Genomic DNA, 20,192 nt, shown 5'->3' with positions numbered 1-20,192 from the left:
AACCAGCATATAGTAGTTGGAGTTGTGCCCTGGACATTGTCTGACTGCTAAATGCAGAGCACTTAGTCATGCCTGTGGAGCACACACCCCATGTCGGCATGAGATGACAGATAGTAGACTGAGCTTAGGCTTTTAGTGGGGAAGGGTGTGATTTATAATCAGTGCTCTTTTCAAATAAACTAAGAATTTAAAATTGAGAATCAGATTAGGAAAGTAAAAGATCAACTGGACTTAATAGATGGAAAAGTAAATGAACTAAATTAAAGAAAAAAGTAGGAAAAATAAAAATAAGGAGGCCTCTCTTTTCCCATCTATCCATTAAGTGCTCACCCAGTCCTCTGAGTTTTCCCTTTGATGCTTCCAGGAGCTGAGCACAGGCTTTGCACATACTAGATAGGAACTTTACTGCTGAGACACACCGCAGCCCAACAACCGGGGCAGGGTTACAGAGGGAGAGTGGGAAACAGAGAAGGAAAGTGGACAGAGAGATACAGTGATAAGTAGAGTGGAGGAACTAGGCCGGAAGATCCAGATGCTCCATTTGGGTTTTAGTTACCATTTTAAAGCTTTCCCAACACTCACACGAAAATGGGAGATTGAAGTTGGCCGCCAGCTCTATGTATGTATAGTTGAAGATAACTCTATAGTCCCCCTGACTCCACTTCTCAGTTCTGGAGTAGACCTGTGACATTATGCCTAGCCTATGTTTTTAAATTAATTAATCCCCCACCTTACCGTGTGTGTGTGTGTGTGTGTGTGTGTGTGTGTGTGTGTGGTGTGTGTGTGTGTGGTGTGTGTGTGTGTGTGTGGTGTGTGTGTGGTGTGTGTGTGTGTGGTGTGTGTGTGGTGTGTGTGTGTGTGGTGTGTGTGTGTGTGTGGTGTGTGTGTGTGTGGTGTGTGTGTGTGTGTATCAGTTCTCTCCTACCATAGGGGATCTGGGGGTTTGCACTTGGGTTTATTAGGCTTGTGGCATGAATCTTTACTCACTGAGGCATCTCACTGGCTCTTGCTTTGTTGTTTGAGAGAATCTTACTGCATAGCCTTGGCTGATCTACTGGCTCAAGTGTGTGACTGTTCTTCCTCTTCTTCTGCCTCCCAAGTGCTGGGATTTAAGGAGTGCACTACCACACCCAACTAAAGATTTAATTTGTATCATCACATGAATCAGTAGAAAACAGACTAATGTCATGAATACAGATCTGCCATCCAGATTTGTCAACACTATACATATTCTTCCATATTTTTATGTTTTAAGAAAATTTGGAGGAGCTGGAGAGATAGCTTAGTAATTTAAAGCATTTGTGGTCTTGCAGAGGACTTGGGTTCAATTCCTATTGCCCACATGGCAGCTCACAATTATCCTTAAGTCCAGCTCCAGGGGATCTGAAGTCCTCTTCTGACCTTTGAGAACACAGGTGTGTGTGTGTGTGTGTGTGCACGTGGTGTGCAGACATGTAGGTGAACCATTCATACACATAAAACAAATCTGGGTGTGGTGGTATACTTCTTAAATCCCAGCACAGGAGGAATTCTGTGAGTTCTGGGCTAGCCTTCTCTACATAATGGGTTCTTTGTTTTGAGAAAGGATTTCCCTGTGTAGGCCTGGCTGTTCTGGAACTGCTCTGTAGTCCAGACTGGCCTCAAACTCAAGAGATCCGAACTGCCTCTGAGACAGAGAAACCCTGTCTCAAAAAAAAAAAAAAAAAAAAAAAAAAAAAAGAATAAAGCTAAAAATAAAAATTAGGGAAAAGAGCTGGGCGCTTGGGAGGCAGAGGCAGTTGGGTTTCTGTGAGTTCAAGGCCAGCCTGGTCTGTAGAGCCAGGACAGCAAGAGTTGTTACAGAGAAACCTTGTCTTGAAAAACAAAACAAAAACAAAAAAAAAAAAAAAAAAAAAAAAGAAGAGTTGAGTGTGGTGATTCAGGCCTTTGGTCCTAGCATTGCTGACTGGGGTGTGGCTTAGCAGTAAAGTACCTGCCAGGTGTGTGTAAAGCCTGTACTCAACTCTTGGAAGTACCAAAGGAGGAAAAAAAAAAAAAATCCCAAACCCCAAAGCTCCTGACTGTTTGAGTTCCATTGCCTCTTTCCAAACCAGGAAAAAGAAAATACACAAGGCAAAAAGAAAACTGAAGTAACTGCCACTTTGGTGATCTTTGAGTTCTGAGTTCCTTAACTGATTTTTGCCCTTTGTTCATTTTTTAGACTCATTTATTTTATATGTAACATATAGGATTCTTAATTGTATTTTGAGGGAAATATTGGAGAAAACAGCATTTACTCAATTTCCCCAGAAACCCAAGTAATTGTAATTGTCTTTTTAGAAAAGATTTATGTGAGCTGGGTGTGTGTATGTATTTGACAGTGGTGGCACACATCTTTAATCTCAGCATTCAAGAGACAGGTAGTTGGATCTCTTGAGTTTGAGACCAGTCTGGACTACAGAGCAGTTCCAGATCAGCCAGGTCTACACAGGAAACCCTTTCTCAAAACAAAAAGATTTATGCATATGGATGTTGCCTGCATATATATGTATGTGCATTATGTACATCATGAAGGCCAGAAGGTGCCAGACTCCCTGGAATGGAAGTTGTGGATGGTTGTGAGCTTCCATATGAGTGCTGGGAACCAAACTCAGGACCTCTTCGAGAACAAGTACTCTTAGTCCAGCAGCCATTTCTCTAGCCCCAATTTAATTGTCCTTTAAAACCCTGTCTTGAAAAACCAGAGAGAGAGCCGGGCATTGGTGGCGCACGCCTTTAATCCCAGCACTCGGGAAGCAGAGGCAGGCGGATCTCTGTGAGTTCGAGACCAGCCTGGACTACCAAGCGAGTTCCAGGACAGCCTCCAAAGCCACAGAGAAACCCTGTCTCGAAAAAAAAAAAAAAAGAAAAAAGAAAAAAGAAAAACCAGAGAGACAGAGACAGAGAGAGACAGGCAGGCTGGTGAGATGCCTTAGCAGTTAAGAGCACTGGTTGCTTTTCCAGAGGACCCAGGTTCAATTCCCAGCACCCACATGGCATCTGACAATTGTCTATAATGCCAGTTTCAGGAGATCTGACACATTTAAAAAAATGCACATAAAATAAAGTTAAAATAAGAACAAATTTTAAAAAAGATGGAAAGAGTAAGAACTTTAATAGCAAAATTTAAAATAGCAGAAATTCCATTGGAATTGCCTTGGGTTTACATTGTCTTCAGTGTCCCTCCTCTTCAGTGGCCTAGTTTTCTAGTTTATTTGTACCTAGGGTAAAAAATGCCACACACAGATGCACATACAAATGCACATAGATCCCCCCCCACATGTACACACATGGTGTTAGCAGCAAGTTTTACTCTTTGTTTCTAGTGGGAAATTGGTCACGTCTGTGATTCCCTGAGAGCATCCACCAAGTCCCACGTGGCATCATCTGTGTGACTACTAGCTCATAGAAAGTAGCTCCTAAACTCCCTGAAGCCTGTAATATGAGGAGGGTACTCAGGCTTTTAGTATGACTTTACTAGGAATGGAGGGCAAGAAAAACCAATAAGTTTTGTTCTATAGGGTTTGTGAACAGGGTTTGTAGACAGGTATTTAATAAAGAAGTCCTGTGATTAATTCCTGTGGTTTGAGGAGTGAACAGTTACTACATTACTTTTTGTGGATACTTAAGTGTTTATTTTTATCTTTTCAAAACTTTTTTGTTTTGGTTTTTAAGACATGGTTTCTCTTTAGCCTTTAATCCCAGCACTTGGGAGGCAGAGGCAGGCGGATCTCTGTGAGTTGGAGACTAGACTGGTCTACAAGTGCTAGTTCCAGGTCAGCCTCCAAAGCCTCTCTCGAAAAACCAAAAAAAAAAAAAAAAAAAAAAAAAAAAAGGGACAGGGTTTCTCTGTATAGCCCTGGCTGTCCTGGGACTCTGTAGACAAGACTAGCCTTGAATTCAGAGATCCACCTGCCTCTGCCTCCTGAGTGCTGGGATTAAAGGTGCATGCCACGACTCTCCAGTTCAAAACTATTTTTTAAAAATATCTTCTAGCACTCAGGAGGCAGAGGCAGGTGGATCTCTGAATTTTCAAGGCCAGCCTGGTCTACAGAGTGAGACCCTGTCTCAAAAAAAATCAAAGAAAAAAAGTTGTATTTGTTATGGTTTCTTTCTATAAACACCAGTGTACATTTTTCTCCCTTGAAGCATTTCAAAGTGAGTAAAGAACCTTTGTGACATTTCATCCATAAACACTTCAAAATACTACTGAAGGGTTTAGACTTAGAGCAGTGCTTTATGGAGCCACACCATCATTTGTCACCTACAGAATAAACAGTGGTTATCTCCAGCCAGTATGCAAAGTCTCCAGCTCAGCTTCTAGTGATGTTTTTGGGGGGAGGGGTCCTTGTTTTTGTATTTTTTTAATTCTAAAATGTAGTCAAGATGCACACATCATATCTAGTGACTGTAAACCCAGGCAGTTGCCCTTAGGGATGTCAGTGTTGTGAGCCTGGGCCAGGTGTCTTGTAGAGTGCCCCACATTGGACGTTGGTGGCTCCCAGCTCACTTCCTTACTGTAAACTTGAGGAAAAGTCCAGAAGAGCCATGCTGCTTAACAGACAGATGATGTGAGCCAAATGTCATTTAGAAATTTCTTTTATATTCCCCCCTCGCAAACAAAATAAACAAAAGTGAAATTAATTTTAGTTATTTGTTCTTTATAGATTTTTATTAATTTATTTGATTTAATAATATATGTGATTCGCCGGGCGGTGGTGGCGCACGCCTTTAATCCCAGCACTCGGGAGGCAGAGGCAGGCGGATCTCTGTGAGTTCGAGGCCAGGCTGGACCGACAGCCTCGAAAACAATACAGAGAAACCCTGTCTCGAAAAACCAAAAAAAAAAAAAATATATATATATATATATATGTGTGTGTGTGTGTGTGTGTGTGTGTGTGTGTGTGTGTGTGAGATTCAACACGCTATGGTTTCAATATGTATCAGTCCCTTTAAATTATTAATGAGGTGTTTTATGTTTTGTTTTTATATATAATTTCAGAATTCAGTGTTATTTTACACTAATGAGCCAGTCATTACCAGTGAAAATAGCTGCATGTTGCTGAAGAGCACAGGGTTAAGAAGCGTCTCCTTCAGGGGAATTTCTTGGCAGAACGCTTGGGAAGTATGTGGGTTAGAAACTAGCAGAATTGCTGATGTCTGAATCTGCTCTTCTTCTTTTTCAGGCTCTAGGATGGAGCAGGTGTGCAGAGGGTGAGGACCCAACCTGGAACCACATCATTGGCTTCTTTCTTAGCAACTGTTGGCTTGAGCAAGTACCAGCCTGGGATGAGGATGTCTGTGGGCATCTGGCTACTGCACCCCCTCTGGGGAAGGACCTTTCTTCTCCTACTGTCTGTGGCTGTGGCTCAGTCCCACTGGCCCAGCGAACCCTCAGAGGCTGTGAGGGACTGGAAGAACCAGCTTGAGGCATCCATGCACTCAGCACTCTCAGACTTCCATGAGACTGTTCCCACTGTGGTTGGCATTCCTGATGGCACGGCCGTTGTTGGGCGCTCTTTTCGAGTGAGCATTCCAACTGATTTAATTGCCTCCAGTGGAGAAATCATCAAGGTGAGACTGCATATAAAAACAAGAATGAGGCAGAGTTTCTGTTTTCCATTTTAGTTTTGATGTCTTCCTTCTTTGTTGTATCTCATTTATTGATTGAGATGGGGCTGGCTTGAGGGAATACCACATGCGTGCCTAGTGCCTGCAGAGGTTAGAAGTGGATACCACATGCGTGCCTAGTGCCTGCAGAGGTTAGAAGTGGATACCACATGCGTGCCTAGTGCCTGCAGAGGTTAGAAGCAGCTATCAGAGTCACTGCACTGTCACTCCCACCTGGAACTACTATTCTCTTGAGGTCTAAGCTTGGAAACCTGCCTAGCAGCACTTCTTTCTCTATTTGTAAAAGCTTTATGTGTATGTTCTGTCTACATGCGTGTGTGTGTGTGTGTGTGTGTGTGTGTGTGTGTGTGTGCTCGCGCGCGCGTGCGCACCACTGAAGTCAGAAGAGAATTTTGGGTTCCCTGGAACTAGATTTACAGGTGGTTATGAGCTGCCATGTTCATGCTAGTAAGTGAACTTGGATCATGTCCTCTGGAAGAAGCACCAAGTGCACCTGACTACTGAGCCATCTCCCCACCCCAGCTCACCAGCACTGTCATTGTAGGCTCTTGGTTGAAACCTTTACAAATTCAGGTGTGTCCTTTCTGACACACAAACCCAGGCGTCTTGGTTTAATGTTCCATGCCACTCTTACCATGGAGAGGTGAATCTGTTGCTTCTTTTCCTTTAATATGGGTGGTCCTATTTTTCTTTATTCTCTTTCTTCCATCTGGACTCTATTGTCTGTACTTTTGAAGGCTCTAGCTCAAGCAGCAGCTCAGTTTCATAGAACTCTTTCTACCCCAGCAAGCCAGATGGTAATCTGTTAGGCAAAGAGTGACAGTTCTGAAGGATACATTGTTTGCCTAGGTTTTGATATTTCTCTCTGAATGTCCAAACCCTGCATTGGTTGCCTTTGTTCCAATGGTTATTGGAATGTCTTACATGGATTAATTGTAAACAGAAGTATTTTGAACTGATGCAGTTAGGCTAGGCATTTGTAGTTTTTGGCAAAGACATGTACAAGCTTTTTCACCAGAGGTCCAAAGAACTTTTCCTGGGAAAACAGGACTTTATTTGAGCACATTTATCTCTGGAGAACAGACACTTTAGTAACTGAGCCTGTAGGAAAGAAGGGCTGGGGTGTAGTTGAGTGATAGACGACTCGTCTTGAACACAAGACTCGGAGTTTTGATTCTTCATCTGCTGTCCCTTTCAGTTTTGATCATTCCTAGCTTAGGGCCTCTCCAGGCCTCTGGCTCCCTTCTTCTTTCCTTCTCCCCTCATTCTTGGTGCTGTCACCTCTTTCAGATTCAATTTAACATCCTCTGATCTATTAGAGCCTCTTTCTCCAACTGGTCTAAGCAGTTTTCCCACAAACTCTGTTACCTTCTTAAATGTCTATCCTGGGCACCAGGCATAGTACTTGCCTTTAATCCCGGCATTCTGGGAGGCTGACACTGGTTTAAGGCCAGACTTTGTCTATAAGACATTCTTAGTAATAAATACATTCTGTTATTTTGTATATTGCCTCTTCTTACCTAGTGGACTTTCAAATATTTGTGAACTAGCAGAGGGAATAAAGATTCCTTTACACCTTAAACCTGTTTTGAATTCTCAAAGCCTCTGTACAGTGGTGCAAGTGTTGGGTCTGGGCCACTCTGGGCCATGCTGTGGGCATAGTCAGAGCCCATCATGGAGAGTGTCCAGATGCCAGGTCTATCTGTGGGCCTAGCCTGCTTTGTGGGTAGTCCTGCATATCCAGCAGCCATTCCAGCTTAGTACCTCCTCTTTAGGGTAATGGGGAGGAGTCAATGTGGGTGGTAGGGAGCATGCCTATAATCCTAATGCAAAGGAAGATTCATTTCAATTTGAGGTCAGCTTTAGTGGCAGAGTATGGGCGTGTCTGGAAAAACAGAACAAGAAGGGTGGTAGATAAGAAATAGCTGTATGCCACCTGAAAGACAAGGCTACCCCCATAGACCCTCTGAGATATCCCAGTTGGAATAGCCTGTGAGGGTGGCTCTTCATCTCTGCTTTCGTCAGTCTCTTTGGTTGCAGACAGTGTGACTTGTCCTCAGCCCAAGATGCCGGCAGTCTGGGAGCAAACTTGCAGAGACTGTGCTCTCAGCTGCTGGCATGGGATACCTCATTGTTCCCCTGAGGACAATGGGCACTCTTTTTTGCCAGGAAGAGGGGTTCATAAAAGGAGCATTTTTTGGATGCTTGAGAACTGTGTGGCACGTGAGATGAACTGCAGTTTTTCCCGCCTCGAGTGGGTGTTCCCTGGTTCTGAATGGACCCTTGTGAGCACGGCACCGGGAAATGTGGGTTGGCAAAGGAAAGCATCCTTGAGAGTGGGCTGTCAGAATGGTATTTATCCAGACTTATCAGCTCAAATACTCATTTAAAATGCAGGCTTCTGTTTTTTTTTAATTATTTAAATTTTTTCAAGACAGGGTTTCTCTTTGTAGCTTTGGAGCCTATCCTGGAACTCGCTCTGTAGACCAGGCTGGCCTCGAACTCACAGAGATCCTCCTGCCTCTGCCTCCTGAGCACTGGCATTAAAGGTGTGCACCACCAATTCCCGGCTAATTAATTTATTTTTTAAAATCTCAAGAACTAGAGCTAAACAATAAAATGATAAAGTAAAAATATAGAAGGACTGATTATGTTTTTTTTTAGTAGTTTTAAAGTTCTGTTTATGTGTATGTGTTCATGCCTGAGTATATGTATTTGCGTCACATGTCTCTGCACACCTGCAGAGGCTAGAAAACAACATCAGATCCCCTGAAACTAGAGTTACAGGTAGAGTTGCAAACCATTTGTAAAAACAGCAAGTACTCTTAACCACTGAACCATCTCTCCAGCACCAAAGATTAATTTTTAGGAGAGAATAATTAACATCAATAAAGTACTTTATAACTCAGATCAGAAGGGTCTGTCTGGGCTAGAATGTGGTGTTGTGGTCCTGGTCTTTGTGAGAGGATAAAACTATAGTTTTAACATTCATATATCTAGAAGTGGGACCAGTGGGGGCTGGAGAGATGGCTCAGAGGCTAAAAGCACTGACTGCTCTTCCAGAGGTCCTGAGTTCAATTCCCAGCAACCACATGGTGGCTTACAACCATCCATAATGAGATCTGGTGCCCTCTTCTGGCGTGCAGGCATACATGGAGGCAGAGTGCTGTATACATAATAAATAAATAAGTAGATCTTAAAAAAAAAAGTGGGACCAGCGACTATCCCTGGCAGTTGTGGTTCTGTTTTACCTGGCATTAGAACAGCCTCTTGCATCTTCTTCCATCATGGTTTATTGCTTCTGATGTCTGACTCTTTGACCTGTGTATGTAGCTCTGCCTTGGGACTGCCATGCTTATCATTTGCAGAAGGCCACAGGATAGATTTGGCTTATTGTTGTAGTTCATGGTACAGACAGGTCAAATCTGAGTATGAGATGGCCCAGAGGCTCAGACTCCATTAGAGGCATTATTTTCTGCCTCCCTGAGCAGAGAAAACAAAAGAGTCATAACCCACCTCACTTGGGAGTGGTTCAGAGTGTTTTCTGTGACCCCTTGTAGGTTGGCCTAGCTCAGTGGTTTGATTAAGGACAGAGAACTGAAGGTAAGGGCCAATGACCAGGTCTAAGGGAAGATTGTAGGGACCTTATTTGAGCAGGTGGTATATACAGACTTTGAATAAGGACCAGGGTAAAAAAGCACCTGATATGTTTGTAAAGGAACACTGGGAAAGGCTTAGATTATACTCCAGGCTTGATGTGTACAGGGATATTTGTTGGAAGATGCTACCATAGAGACCCAAAGGACTCACCAGAAGGTTTGTTAATATGAAGGAATTGACACCAAAATTCCTTTTTGCAAGCCATTATTAGCAGTGAAAGTGCTAGTTCATATCTGGAGTCTGCAACTCCTGCATGGATGTATCTTGTAGGCCCTGAATGATAGCACTCATGCATTTTTGGGTTTGGAAGCTCATTAAAATTAATCCCTAGCAAGAGCCTAATTCTTCAGTTTTTGTCCTTTTTGCTATATTTGACTAGCTTGCTCAGACTGTGAATGAAACCTTTCTGACAGAGAATAAGTAATGGAAACTCCTACTCAATTCCTCTTTCTCCATGTCTTGAAGGGTATGGGTTGAGAGTAAGAGCCTTTGGTTGTGTTTCCTGACATTTAGTACTTGGATACTTGTCTACTACACCCTTGTCTGTCTGTCCTCAGGATCCCAGTCTTCTGAGTTCTGTTCTGTGTGTAAGAAGGCATAGAAAAGAGTCTGTCTTTTTTTTGGAGGGTGTGGGGGGGGGGGTTGAGACAGGGTTTCTCTGTGGCTTTGGAGGCTGTCCTGGAACTAGTTCTTGTAGACCAGGCTGGTCTCAAACTCAGAGATCCACCTTACTTAGAGTTAATGTCTTAAAGCTGAGCTTATTAATCATCTCACAGTGTAGACTGAAGGGGATCAACCCCCCCTCCAAGATAAGGTTTCTCAGTGTAATAGCCCTGGCTGTCCTAGAAGTCACTCTGTAGACCAGAGATCCACCTGCCTCAACCTTTCAAATGCTGGGATTAATGACATGTATCACCATGCTTGGCTAGGGATCAGAATTTTAAATTTGGTGTTTCTGGGTATAAAGAGAAGGCTCAGCAGTTAAAAGCATTTGCTGCTTTGGCAAATGGGGTGCCAGTCCCCATCCATCTATTTTCCTGAACTTACTGGGCTCAAGTTATCCTCCTGCTTGTAGCAATGACTGTAGGCCCAATCCAACCCACATGAGTTTTTGTTTGTTTTATGTCTTTTTTTAATTTTTAATTTAAATTAGAAACAAGGTTGCTTCACATGTCAATCCCAGCTCCCTCTCCCTCCCTCTCCCACACCCTCCCACCAACCCCCAGCCCACATGATGTAAAGTCAATACTTTTTGTTAATATCTGCCAATTTGAAATTGAGTGGTATGGCCGGGCGGTGGTGGCGCACGCCTTTAATCCCAGCACTCGGGAGGCAGAGGCAGGCGATCTCTGTGAGTTCGAGGCCCGGCTGGACCGACAGCCTCCAAAACAACACAGAGAAACCTTGTTTCGTTAAAAAAAAAAAAAAAAGAAAGAAATTGAGTGGTATGGTTGGTTGGGCAAAACCTATAGGGTTGGGGGGGGGGAGTTAAAAAACCAGAGGCTTTTGTTCTTGTTTGTTACATGATATTAACATAGTTATAATGTTACTTGGTATCATTAAGTGTACGGCTTCAGTCTTAGGGGATTTTTTTTTTCTAAGACAGGGTTTCTGTGTAATAGCCCTAGTTGGCCTCAAACTCACAGAGATCTGCCTGCTCTGCCTCCTGAGTACTGAGATTAAAGCTGTGTGCCACCATTAACCAGCTTTTAGTTAGGGTTTCTATTGCTGTGATAACATAACTATAAGCTACTTGGGGGTAGAAAGGGTTTATTTTGTTTATACTTTTGAATTTGTTTTGTTTTTTTTTTTTGAGACAGGGTTTCTCTGTGCAGCTCTGGCTATTCTAGAACTCTGTAGGCCAAGCTGGTCTTGAACTCAGAGATCCACCTGCGTCTGCCTCCCAAATGCTGAAATTAAAGGGCTGTGCCACCGCTGCCTGGCACTCAGCCTGCCTCCATATAGCACCCAAAACTACCAGCCCAGGGGGACGCATTGCCCATAGGGAGCTGGGCCCTCTCACATTAATCATCAAACTAGAAAATGCCCTATAGACTTGATTTCAGGTCAGTCCACTAGAGACATTTTCTCAGTTAAGATTCATCTTTCCAGATGACCCTAGCTGTGTCACATTGACTGAAGGTATCACAGCTTCTAAGAGTAGCAGTATGTAAATCTTCCAAGAGTAGCGGTGTGTAAATCTTGGCCTTAGAGTGACTTGAGTTTACTTCATGGGAATTGTTTGACATCAAAACTTTGGGGGTCAGTAGAACAGCTGGACTGGGAAGGAAGCTTTGAGAAAGGGTTTTCTGGGTTAAGTACTTTGTGTAGTTGGAGACAGATTTGTAGGAGCACCGTGCTGCACACTTATCCATGCCACGGCAACATCAGCCATGTCCTGTGTGTCTTCTAGATAGCCGCCAACTCTGCCCATTCTTCTCTGTAGGTGGCTTCTCCTTAGCTGTCATCAGCCAGGGTTGTTTCCGTCCTTTTGTCACCCCACCCACTCTGTCTTTCCTGTCTTCCTTGTGCCCTAAGTGAGCAGCGATTCCTGTAGTGGTCACTGGGATAGAGTGGGGTTAGGAAACACCCCCAGGTGGCTGGAGACTCTGGCCTACATTCAGTTCACCAGCTGTCCCTCTGTTAAGCTCCCCTACTCCCAACAATCCCAGTAAACACATAGTTCTGTAAACATACCATTTTAGCTTTAAATCTTGTCATCACTTATTTTAATTAAAAAGATATTTATTTTTATGTGTGTGGGTATTTTGCCTATATGTATGTCTGTGCACCATGAATATGCCTGGTGTCCATCTAAGCCAGAAGAGGGTGTTGAATATTTGGAAGTGGAGTTACATATAGTTGTGAGCCACCATGTGGATGGTAGGAATTGAATCTGGGTCCTCTGGAAGAACAGTCAGTGCTCATAACCACTGAGCCATTTGCTCTAGCCCCTGATATTTATTTTTTATCTAATTAATTTATTTTACAACTGTGTGCTTACATAACTGCTTTCATGTCTAACATAATCAACTGAAAAGAAAGTCATGCTTAGACTTTTCATCTGAAACACTTGAAATATTTATTATCAGAGCTCGGGTTTGATTTCTGGCACCCACATGCTGGCTAATAGCTGTCTGTAACTCCAGTTCCAGGGATCCAACACCCTTTTCTGTCCTCAGCAGGCACCGCCTGTGACTTTTATGCAGGCAAAACATCTCAGTTGATATCACTGGGGGGCCTGCTCTTTCTGAAGGTAAATGGAGGAGCCATGGATCTGGGGGAGAGAGGAAGTAGATGGGGACTGGGAGGAAGGGGAGGCTGCAGTCAGGATGTAAGAAATTAAAAAAAGAGAGAGATTATGACTAGATGATTTTTAAGGAAATACATATAGTGTTTTTCATGGCTTAGAAAACAGTCATTTTTGCAGATAGCTTAATATGTCTGTTTGGTGAATGACAGGATAGTTGCATTTATTAGCTGGTACATTTATTACAGTGTCACGAGAAAGCAGACAAATATCACTCATGAATTAAACCCTCAGTGGTGGTTCAGACAGTAAGGAGAGGGAAACATCCCCGCTAGTGGTGTCTCATAATGTCAGTTGACTGCTTTGCTTTTTGGTTGTATGTAGCAATTCTGTTTGAACCAGTTTGAAGGGTACAAAGTAAAAAATGTCTGGTGTAATGTGTATTGGGTATAAATCTTATGTTTGAACTGAAATCTCCTTCAAATACTCAGCTTCTTGGCTTTTTTTTGGCAGGAGGAAGACCTAGGCAGCCATCAGGCATGGCTTTTTGCCATAGGTCTGTGTTAAGAAGCTGTGGTCTTAAGTTAGGAACAGTCCCTGAGCTGGGCTTGAAGACGTGCCCTCTGTTGGCCCTTGTGCCTCTGGACTTGGGGTAGGACCACAGGGCTGAAAGAACCTTGTGGTATCAGCGCAGAGAATGAGTGGCCTTTCTTACATCAGGGACAGGAGTGTTTCTCAATGGTCAGAGGAACCAAAGACAGGCCTAGGCAAGAAGCAAGCATTCATTTCTCTCTTGTCAGTTGATAGAAGTTTTTGTGTTGGAATTCCTTTGGGTGCTCTGAGTATTTCCATTTGTGTCACTGTGGAAAAGGACTTGCACACTGAAAGAAGTTTGAACGATTCCTTGGGGGATAATAAAGAGTTGCGCTCCTTAGATTTCTTCAGTGTCAAGGGCAGAAGCAGGCTGTGTATGTATCTTTCGCATACCCGATTCACTCTGAGACTCTACTTTAGAGACTAGAGACCCTCCCTTACTGCCACCCTCCCTCCCTCGGTGGGTTTTCATATATCTCACATTAAATCCAACTCACTGTGTATCCCCATACCCAGTTTATTCAGTGCTGTAGATTAAAGCGCAGGGCTTGGTGCAGTTTAGGCAGGTACTCTATCAACTGAGAGCATTCCTGAGACCAGAGACGCTTTGAGACTCCTTTGGCAGACATTGTTCTAGAATATTTGGTTTAGTCTTCCTAATTTAGACAATCCTTTTTTTTTTAAAGATTTATTTATTTATTATGCATGCAGTGTTCTGCCTGCATGTATGCCTGCAGGCCAGAAGAGGGCACCACACACATCTCATTACAGGTGGTTGTGAGTCACCATGGAAATTGCTGGAAATTGAACTCAGGACCTCTGGAAGAGCAGCCAGTGCTCTTAAGCTCTGAGCCATCTCTCCAGCCCTGGTTTTATTTTTTAAGATTAAAAAAAAAATATGTACCTACGTGTACCTGCACGAGTTTATGTGCACCACCTGTGCAGTTACTGGAGGAGTCTCCAAAGCAGTTACAGCCACCCAATGTGGGTGCTAGGAACAAAACCCCAGTCCTCAGGAAGAGCAGTCTATTCGTCTATTCTCTTAACTGCTGAGCCATCTCTCTAGTCTTTTTTTTGGGGGGGTGATTTCCGAGACAGGGTTTCTCTGTATTGCTTTGGAGACTGTCCTGGAACTCACTCTGTAGACCAGGCTGGCCTCAAACTCACAGAGATCTGCCTGCCTCTGCCTCCCGAGTGCTGGGATTAAAGGCGTGCGCCACCACTGCCCGGCGTCTTGTTTGTTTTAGAGTCTCAATCTGTACCCCAGACTGGCCTTCAACTCATTCCTCCTACCTCAGCCTCCTGAGTTCTGGAATTATAGCTCTGCACTATCATTTCCCAAGCCCATACATTCTTTGTTGATTTTATTTATTATGTTTATAATGTTCTGCCTGCATGTGCACCTGCAAACCAGAAGAGGGCACCAGATCTCATTGTAGATGGTTATGAGCTACTATGTGGTTGCTGGGAATTGAACTTAGAACCTCTGGAAGAGCAGCCAGTGCTATTAACCTCTGAGCTATTTCTCCAGCTCCCAAGTCCATACACTTTTTTTTTTTTTTTTTTGGTTTTTACGAGACAGGGTTTCTCTGTATTGTTTTGGAGGCTGTCGGTTGGTCCAGCCTGGCCTCAAACTCACAGAGACCCGCCTGCCTTTGCCTACCAAGTGCTGGGATTAAAGGCATGCGCCACCACCGCCCAGCTACCAAGTCCATACATTCTTAAGGTCCATGGCATCCTAATGTGTTTGTGTGTGTTAATGTGTCCCTAATGCATAGCCCATCTGATATTCCCAGTCTTCTGTGTCATGTAACAGGGCATTATTGCTCTCCTCTGGAGGTGATTAGTTGGATTTCCCAGCAGGAATTCTAAATTATTCCGTCAGATTATCATATAACTCAGATTAGGTCAGTGGCTTACTATAGTGATCATTTTAGGTTATATAACAATGATGGCATTTATAGCTTATATTTATGTTTCTTTTAGGTGTCTGCAGCAGGGAAGGAGATTTTGCCATCTTGGCTACATTGGGACCCACACAGTCACACCTTGGAAGGCCTCCCTCTTGACATTGATAAAGGTGTACATTACATCTCAGTGAGTGCTGCACGGCTGGGAGCCAATGGGAGTCATGTCCCCCAGACTTCCAGTGTGTTCTCTATCGAGGTCTACCCTGAAGACCACAATGAACCACAGTCTGTACGGGCAGCCTCATCAGACCCCGGGGAAGTAGTGTCCTCTGCCTGTGCTGCTGATGAGCCGGTGACTGTCCTCACGGTGATACTGGATGCTGACCTCACCAAGATGACCCCAAAGCAAAGGATTGATCTCCTGAGCAGAATGCAGAGCTTCTCAGAAGTAGAACTTCACAGCATGAAGTTGGTACCCGTAGTGAATAATAGACTATTTGACATGTCAGCCTTCATGGCTGGCCCAGGAAATGCAAAGAAAGTGGTAGAGAATGGGGCTCTGCTCTCCTGGAAGCTAGGCTGCTCCTTGAACCAGAATACTGTGCCTGACATTCATGGTGTAGAAACTCCTGCTAGGGAGGGTGCTATGTCTGCCCAACTTGGCTATCCTGTGGTGGGGTGGCACATTGCCAATAAGAAGCCAACTCTCCCCAAACGAATCCGGAGGCAGATCCATGCCACACCTACACCTGTTACTGCCATTGGACCCCCAACCACGGCCATCCAGGAGCCACCATCCAGGATAGTGCCTACCCCCACATCTCCAGCCATTGCACCTCCGACAGAGACCTTGGCTCCTCCTGTCAGGGATCCTGTTCCTGGGAAACCCACAGTCACCATTCGGACTCGTGGTGCCATTATTCAGACCCCAACTCTGGGCCCTATTCAGCCTACTCGGGTGTCGGAAGCTGGCACCACAGTTCCTGGCCAGATTCGGCCAACATTGACCATTCCTGGCTATGTAGAGCCCACAGCAGTTGTTACTCCTCCAACCACTACCACCAAGAAGCCACGAGTATCCACACCCAAACCAGCAACGCCTTCAACTGATTCCTCAACCACCACAACTCGAAGGCCAACCAAAAAACCACGGACACCCCGACCAGTACCCCGGGTCACCACCAAAGCACCCGTTACCAGATTGGAGACGGCATCTCCACCCACTCGCATCCGCACTACCACCAGTGGCGTGTCCCGTGGTGGAGAGCCTAACCAGCGGCCAGAGCTTAAGAACCACATTGACAGGGTAGATGCCTGGGTGGGTACCTACTTTGAGGTGAAAATCCCATCAGATACCTTCTATGACAACGAGGACACCACCACCGACAAGCTCAAGCTGACCCTGAAGCTGCGAGAGCAGCAGCTGGTAGGCGAGAAGTCTTGGGTTCAGTTCAACAGCAACAGCCAGCTCATGTACGGCCTGCCTGATAACAGCCACGTGGGAAAGCATGAGTATTTCATGCATGCCACAGACAAAGGGGGCCTTTCTGCTGTGGACGCCTTTGAGATCCACGTTCATAAGCGCCCACAGGGGGACAAGGCTCCTGCACGGTTCAAGGCAAAGTTTGCAGGTGACCCAGCACCAGTGGTGAATGACATCCACAAGAAAATTGCTTTGGTAAAGAAGCTAGCTTTTGCCTTTGGGGACCGAAACTGCAGCACTATCACTCTTCAGAACATCACCCGTGGCTCTATTGTGGTGGAGTGGACCAACAACACACTGCCCCTGGAGCCCTGCCCCAAGGAGCAGATCATAGGGCTGAGCCGCAGAATTGCTGATGAAAATGGGAAACCTCGGCCTGCCTTCTCCAATGCTCTGGAGCCTGACTTTAAAGCTATGAGTATTGCTGTGACAGGCTCTGGCAGTTGTCGGCACCTACAATTCATCCCTGTGGCACCACCCTCTCCTGGAACCTCCGCGGCACCAGCCACAGAGGCTCCAGACAGGGACCCTGAGAAGAGCAGTGAGGATGATGTTTACCTGCACACAGTCATTCCAGCTGTTGTGGTTGCAGCCATCCTGCTCATTGCCGGAATCATTGCTATGATCTGCTATCGCAAGAAGCGGAAGGGCAAGCTGACCCTTGAGGACCAGGCCACCTTTATCAAGAAGGGGGTGCCTATCATCTTTGCAGACGAGCTGGATGACTCCAAGCCCCCACCCTCTTCTAGCATGCCACTCATCTTGCAGGAAGAGAAGGCTCCCCTCCCACCTCCTGAGTACCCCAACCAGAGTGTGCCCGAGACCACTCCTCTGAACCAGGACACTGTGGGAGAGTACACGCCTCTGCGGGATGAGGATCCTAATGCTCCTCCCTACCAACCACCCCCACCCTTCACGGCTCCCATGGAGGGCAAGGGCTCCCGTCCCAAGAACATGACCCCATACCGATCACCCCCTCCGTATGTTCCCCCTTAACCCACAAGCGCCTGGGTGGAGGCAGGGGTAGGGCAGGGGCCTGGAGACAACTCGGTGTTGTCTGTAGAGACCGGTGGCCCACAGACCATTGCCCACCGGTAGCCAACACCTGACCTAGCACACACTGACACACAGGGCCTGGACAAGCCTGCCCTCTCTGGTCCTCCCAAACCCCAAAGCTGCTGGAGAGACTTTGGGGACTTTTTTATTTTTATTTTTTGCCTAACAGCTTTTTGTTTGTTCATAGAAAATTCTTCGCTGCGTTTTTGATGGCTGGCTCTGAAAGCACTGTTTGAGTAGAGTAGAAGGAGGGAGCGAGGAACCGTGAATGAACTCGCAGGCAGTGCTGGGTGACCCCCAGCTCGCTGCATTTTGCCTTTAACACTAACTGTACTGTTTTTTCTATTCACGTGTGTCTAGCTGCAGGATGTAACATGGAAACAGTAGCTAAAGATTAAATTCAAAGGACTTTCAGAAGTTAAGGTTAAGTTTTTACATTTAATCTGCTGTTTACCTAAACTTGTACGTATAATTTTTGGGTGGGTATGGGGAATTGCTTTGCTAAAAATAAGCTCCCAGGTGTTTCAAACTTAGAGAAGACCAAGGGACAGTATTTTTTATCAAAGGAATCCTATTTTTTCACACTATGTCAACTTGGTTGCTCTGCTACCCCAGAGCCTGACTGAGAGCCTCTGGTCCTGGTTCTGGTGCCAGGGCCCCGGTGCTGGGTTTGCTGTCCTGCTGTTGCCAGGGGCTGGAAGCTGGAGGGGCCTCTTGGGCCGTGAACACCCTGACCTCTACCCATGCACGCTAGTGGCCTACCACTGCGGGGTCTTCATTTCTGTGGAAAGGGACTCCAAGAGGCATTGGTGGCTGTGGCCCCCAACCTAGGTGCTCCAAGGTGGGCCAGCTGCTCGTAGGGGCACCTGCGAAGGTTGAAAGACCACATCAACCTTTGTTTTTCCTTCTCTTTGGGTTTTTTGTTTTGTTTTGTTTTTCTTTTTTCTTCCCTCTTAAAAGGAATATCATGGTCTTTGAAACACTCAGTGGGGGCATTTTGGTGAAGATGCAATATTTTTATGTCATGTGATGCTCTTTCCTCACTTGACCACTTTGTCCCAACAGTCCACAGCCCCCCCCTCCCCATGCACCCTATCCCCTCTTCTCTGGCACTCCAGTCCTGGACCTTGGGCCTGAACAACTGGAAAAGGTCTGGCGGCTGGGGAGGAGTGCCAGCAATAGTTCATAGTAAAATTCTGTGGGCTCTCAAAGCTAATTTTTTACTAAAGTTTTTATACAGCCTCAAATTGTTTTATTAAAAAAAGATTAAAAAACGGTGATGCTTAACAGCAGTTTGTACAAGCTCCTAGTGTTGATACCATGGAACTGATGGCTTTGCTCATTTTGACCCCCTCCCTTTCCTAATGGGTTAAATTCTGGATTACATAGAGGCTTCCTTTGCCTTTTTCTAGCAGAACACCGTCCATCCATCTGCATCTCTGTCCCATGACTCAGGGGCACCCACTCTGCTTTGATTCTCCTCCTGGAAGAAACCATTTGAGCATGCCTTTTCTTGATGTCTGAGTTATTTCGGGTACCTTTTAGGGAGGAATGCCTTTTGCAATAATGTATCCCTTCCCTGATCGAGGGTGGGTGGGTGGACCCAGGCTCCCTTTGCACACGGAGCAGTAACTTCTAAGCCATATCGACTGTTTAGCAGAGGGTATGCTGTCTCAGGAAGGGAAGGCCGTAGGAGGGATGTGCAGTTTCCAAAGGGTGGTTGGTTCCTCCTGCATTCTCCATGGGGCCTACCCTTCCTGCTCAGCCCCAGCAAGGTTCTTTACAGAGAGCAGTGCCCCATGGGGGAGTCTGCAGATGAGTACTTCACGGATGGCTGGTGACTGGGCCTTGTGCCTCCAAGCTCTGGTCCAAGCTGGAGTTTCCCTGATGTACCAGAATCAGGAGCAGGGATCTAGCCTGATGAAATTATATCTGGTAACCTCATCAAAAATAAATAATAAGTAAATCCCAATATTCCAGGTGAAGGCTTTGGAAAGCCTTCCAGATAGCTCTGTTGCTCTTAGCAACCCCACCATTGGGCATTGCCATGTAGAGAGGAGGCTGGCCCAGAGTGGCCCGTTGTCATAGCAACTGGAGGCAATGGGGCAGTGAACAGAATAACAACAGCAACAATGCCTTTGCAGGCAGCCTCCTCCCTGAGCCCTGAGCTGGCGATGGCCATCGGACTCTTGAGACGGAGAGCCAATCTCACATTCAAGTGTTCACCGACCACTGATGTGTTTTTATTTCCTTCTATATGATTTTAAGATGTGTTTTCTGCATTCTGTATAGAAACATATCAAACTAAATAAAAGCAGTGTCTTTATTACAATGCCATTGCCTTTGACTGTTCACCTGGTCTCTTAAGGTTCCTGGGAATGAATGATAGGAGGGAATCGGATGTCAAAGAGGAGTGACTCAGCCAACCCAACCGCCTTCACAGAAGCGCAAGCGTTTCTGTGCCCATGCAAAGGCTAGATTTTTGCTCCTGGAACTTTGTCACTGTGTAAGCTCCTTTTAGCACCCCTCCTGCCTCTGAGCCAGCTAAGACTAATTTTGGTCCTCAGTTTCTTCATTTCCAAGGGTAGGG

At 45.4% G+C, this 20,192-nt stretch overlaps 1 protein-coding gene across 7 annotated transcripts in view; it reads left to right on the top strand.

Annotated features, from left to right (window-relative positions):
* The window catches only part of Dag1 (dystroglycan 1), a 56,131-nt gene extending 36,197 nt beyond the window's left edge, over positions 1–19,934 (top strand). For all 7 annotated transcript variants that reach the window (XM_013116968.3, XM_040740044.1, XM_021229986.2 and 4 more), the window contains 2 exons: positions 5,205–5,592; positions 15,140–19,934. In XM_013116968.3, the coding sequence (XP_012972422.1) occupies positions 5,308–5,592; positions 15,140–17,542 (2,688 nt within the window). In that variant the 5' untranslated portion in view covers positions 5,205–5,307 and the 3' untranslated portion in view covers positions 17,543–19,934. The remainder of the gene's footprint in view (positions 1–5,204; positions 5,593–15,139) is intronic.
* Positions 19,935–20,192: the final 258 nt, after the last annotated feature.

The sequence above is a fragment of the Mesocricetus auratus genome, unplaced genomic scaffold, assembly GCF_017639785.1.
Source record: "Mesocricetus auratus isolate SY011 unplaced genomic scaffold, BCM_Maur_2.0 Super-Scaffold_100691, whole genome shotgun sequence".
Lineage (NCBI taxonomy): Eukaryota > Metazoa > Chordata > Mammalia > Rodentia > Cricetidae > Mesocricetus > Mesocricetus auratus.
The sequence above is the reverse complement of the archived record's forward strand: the minus strand, read 5'-3'. Positions and strand labels throughout refer to the sequence as shown.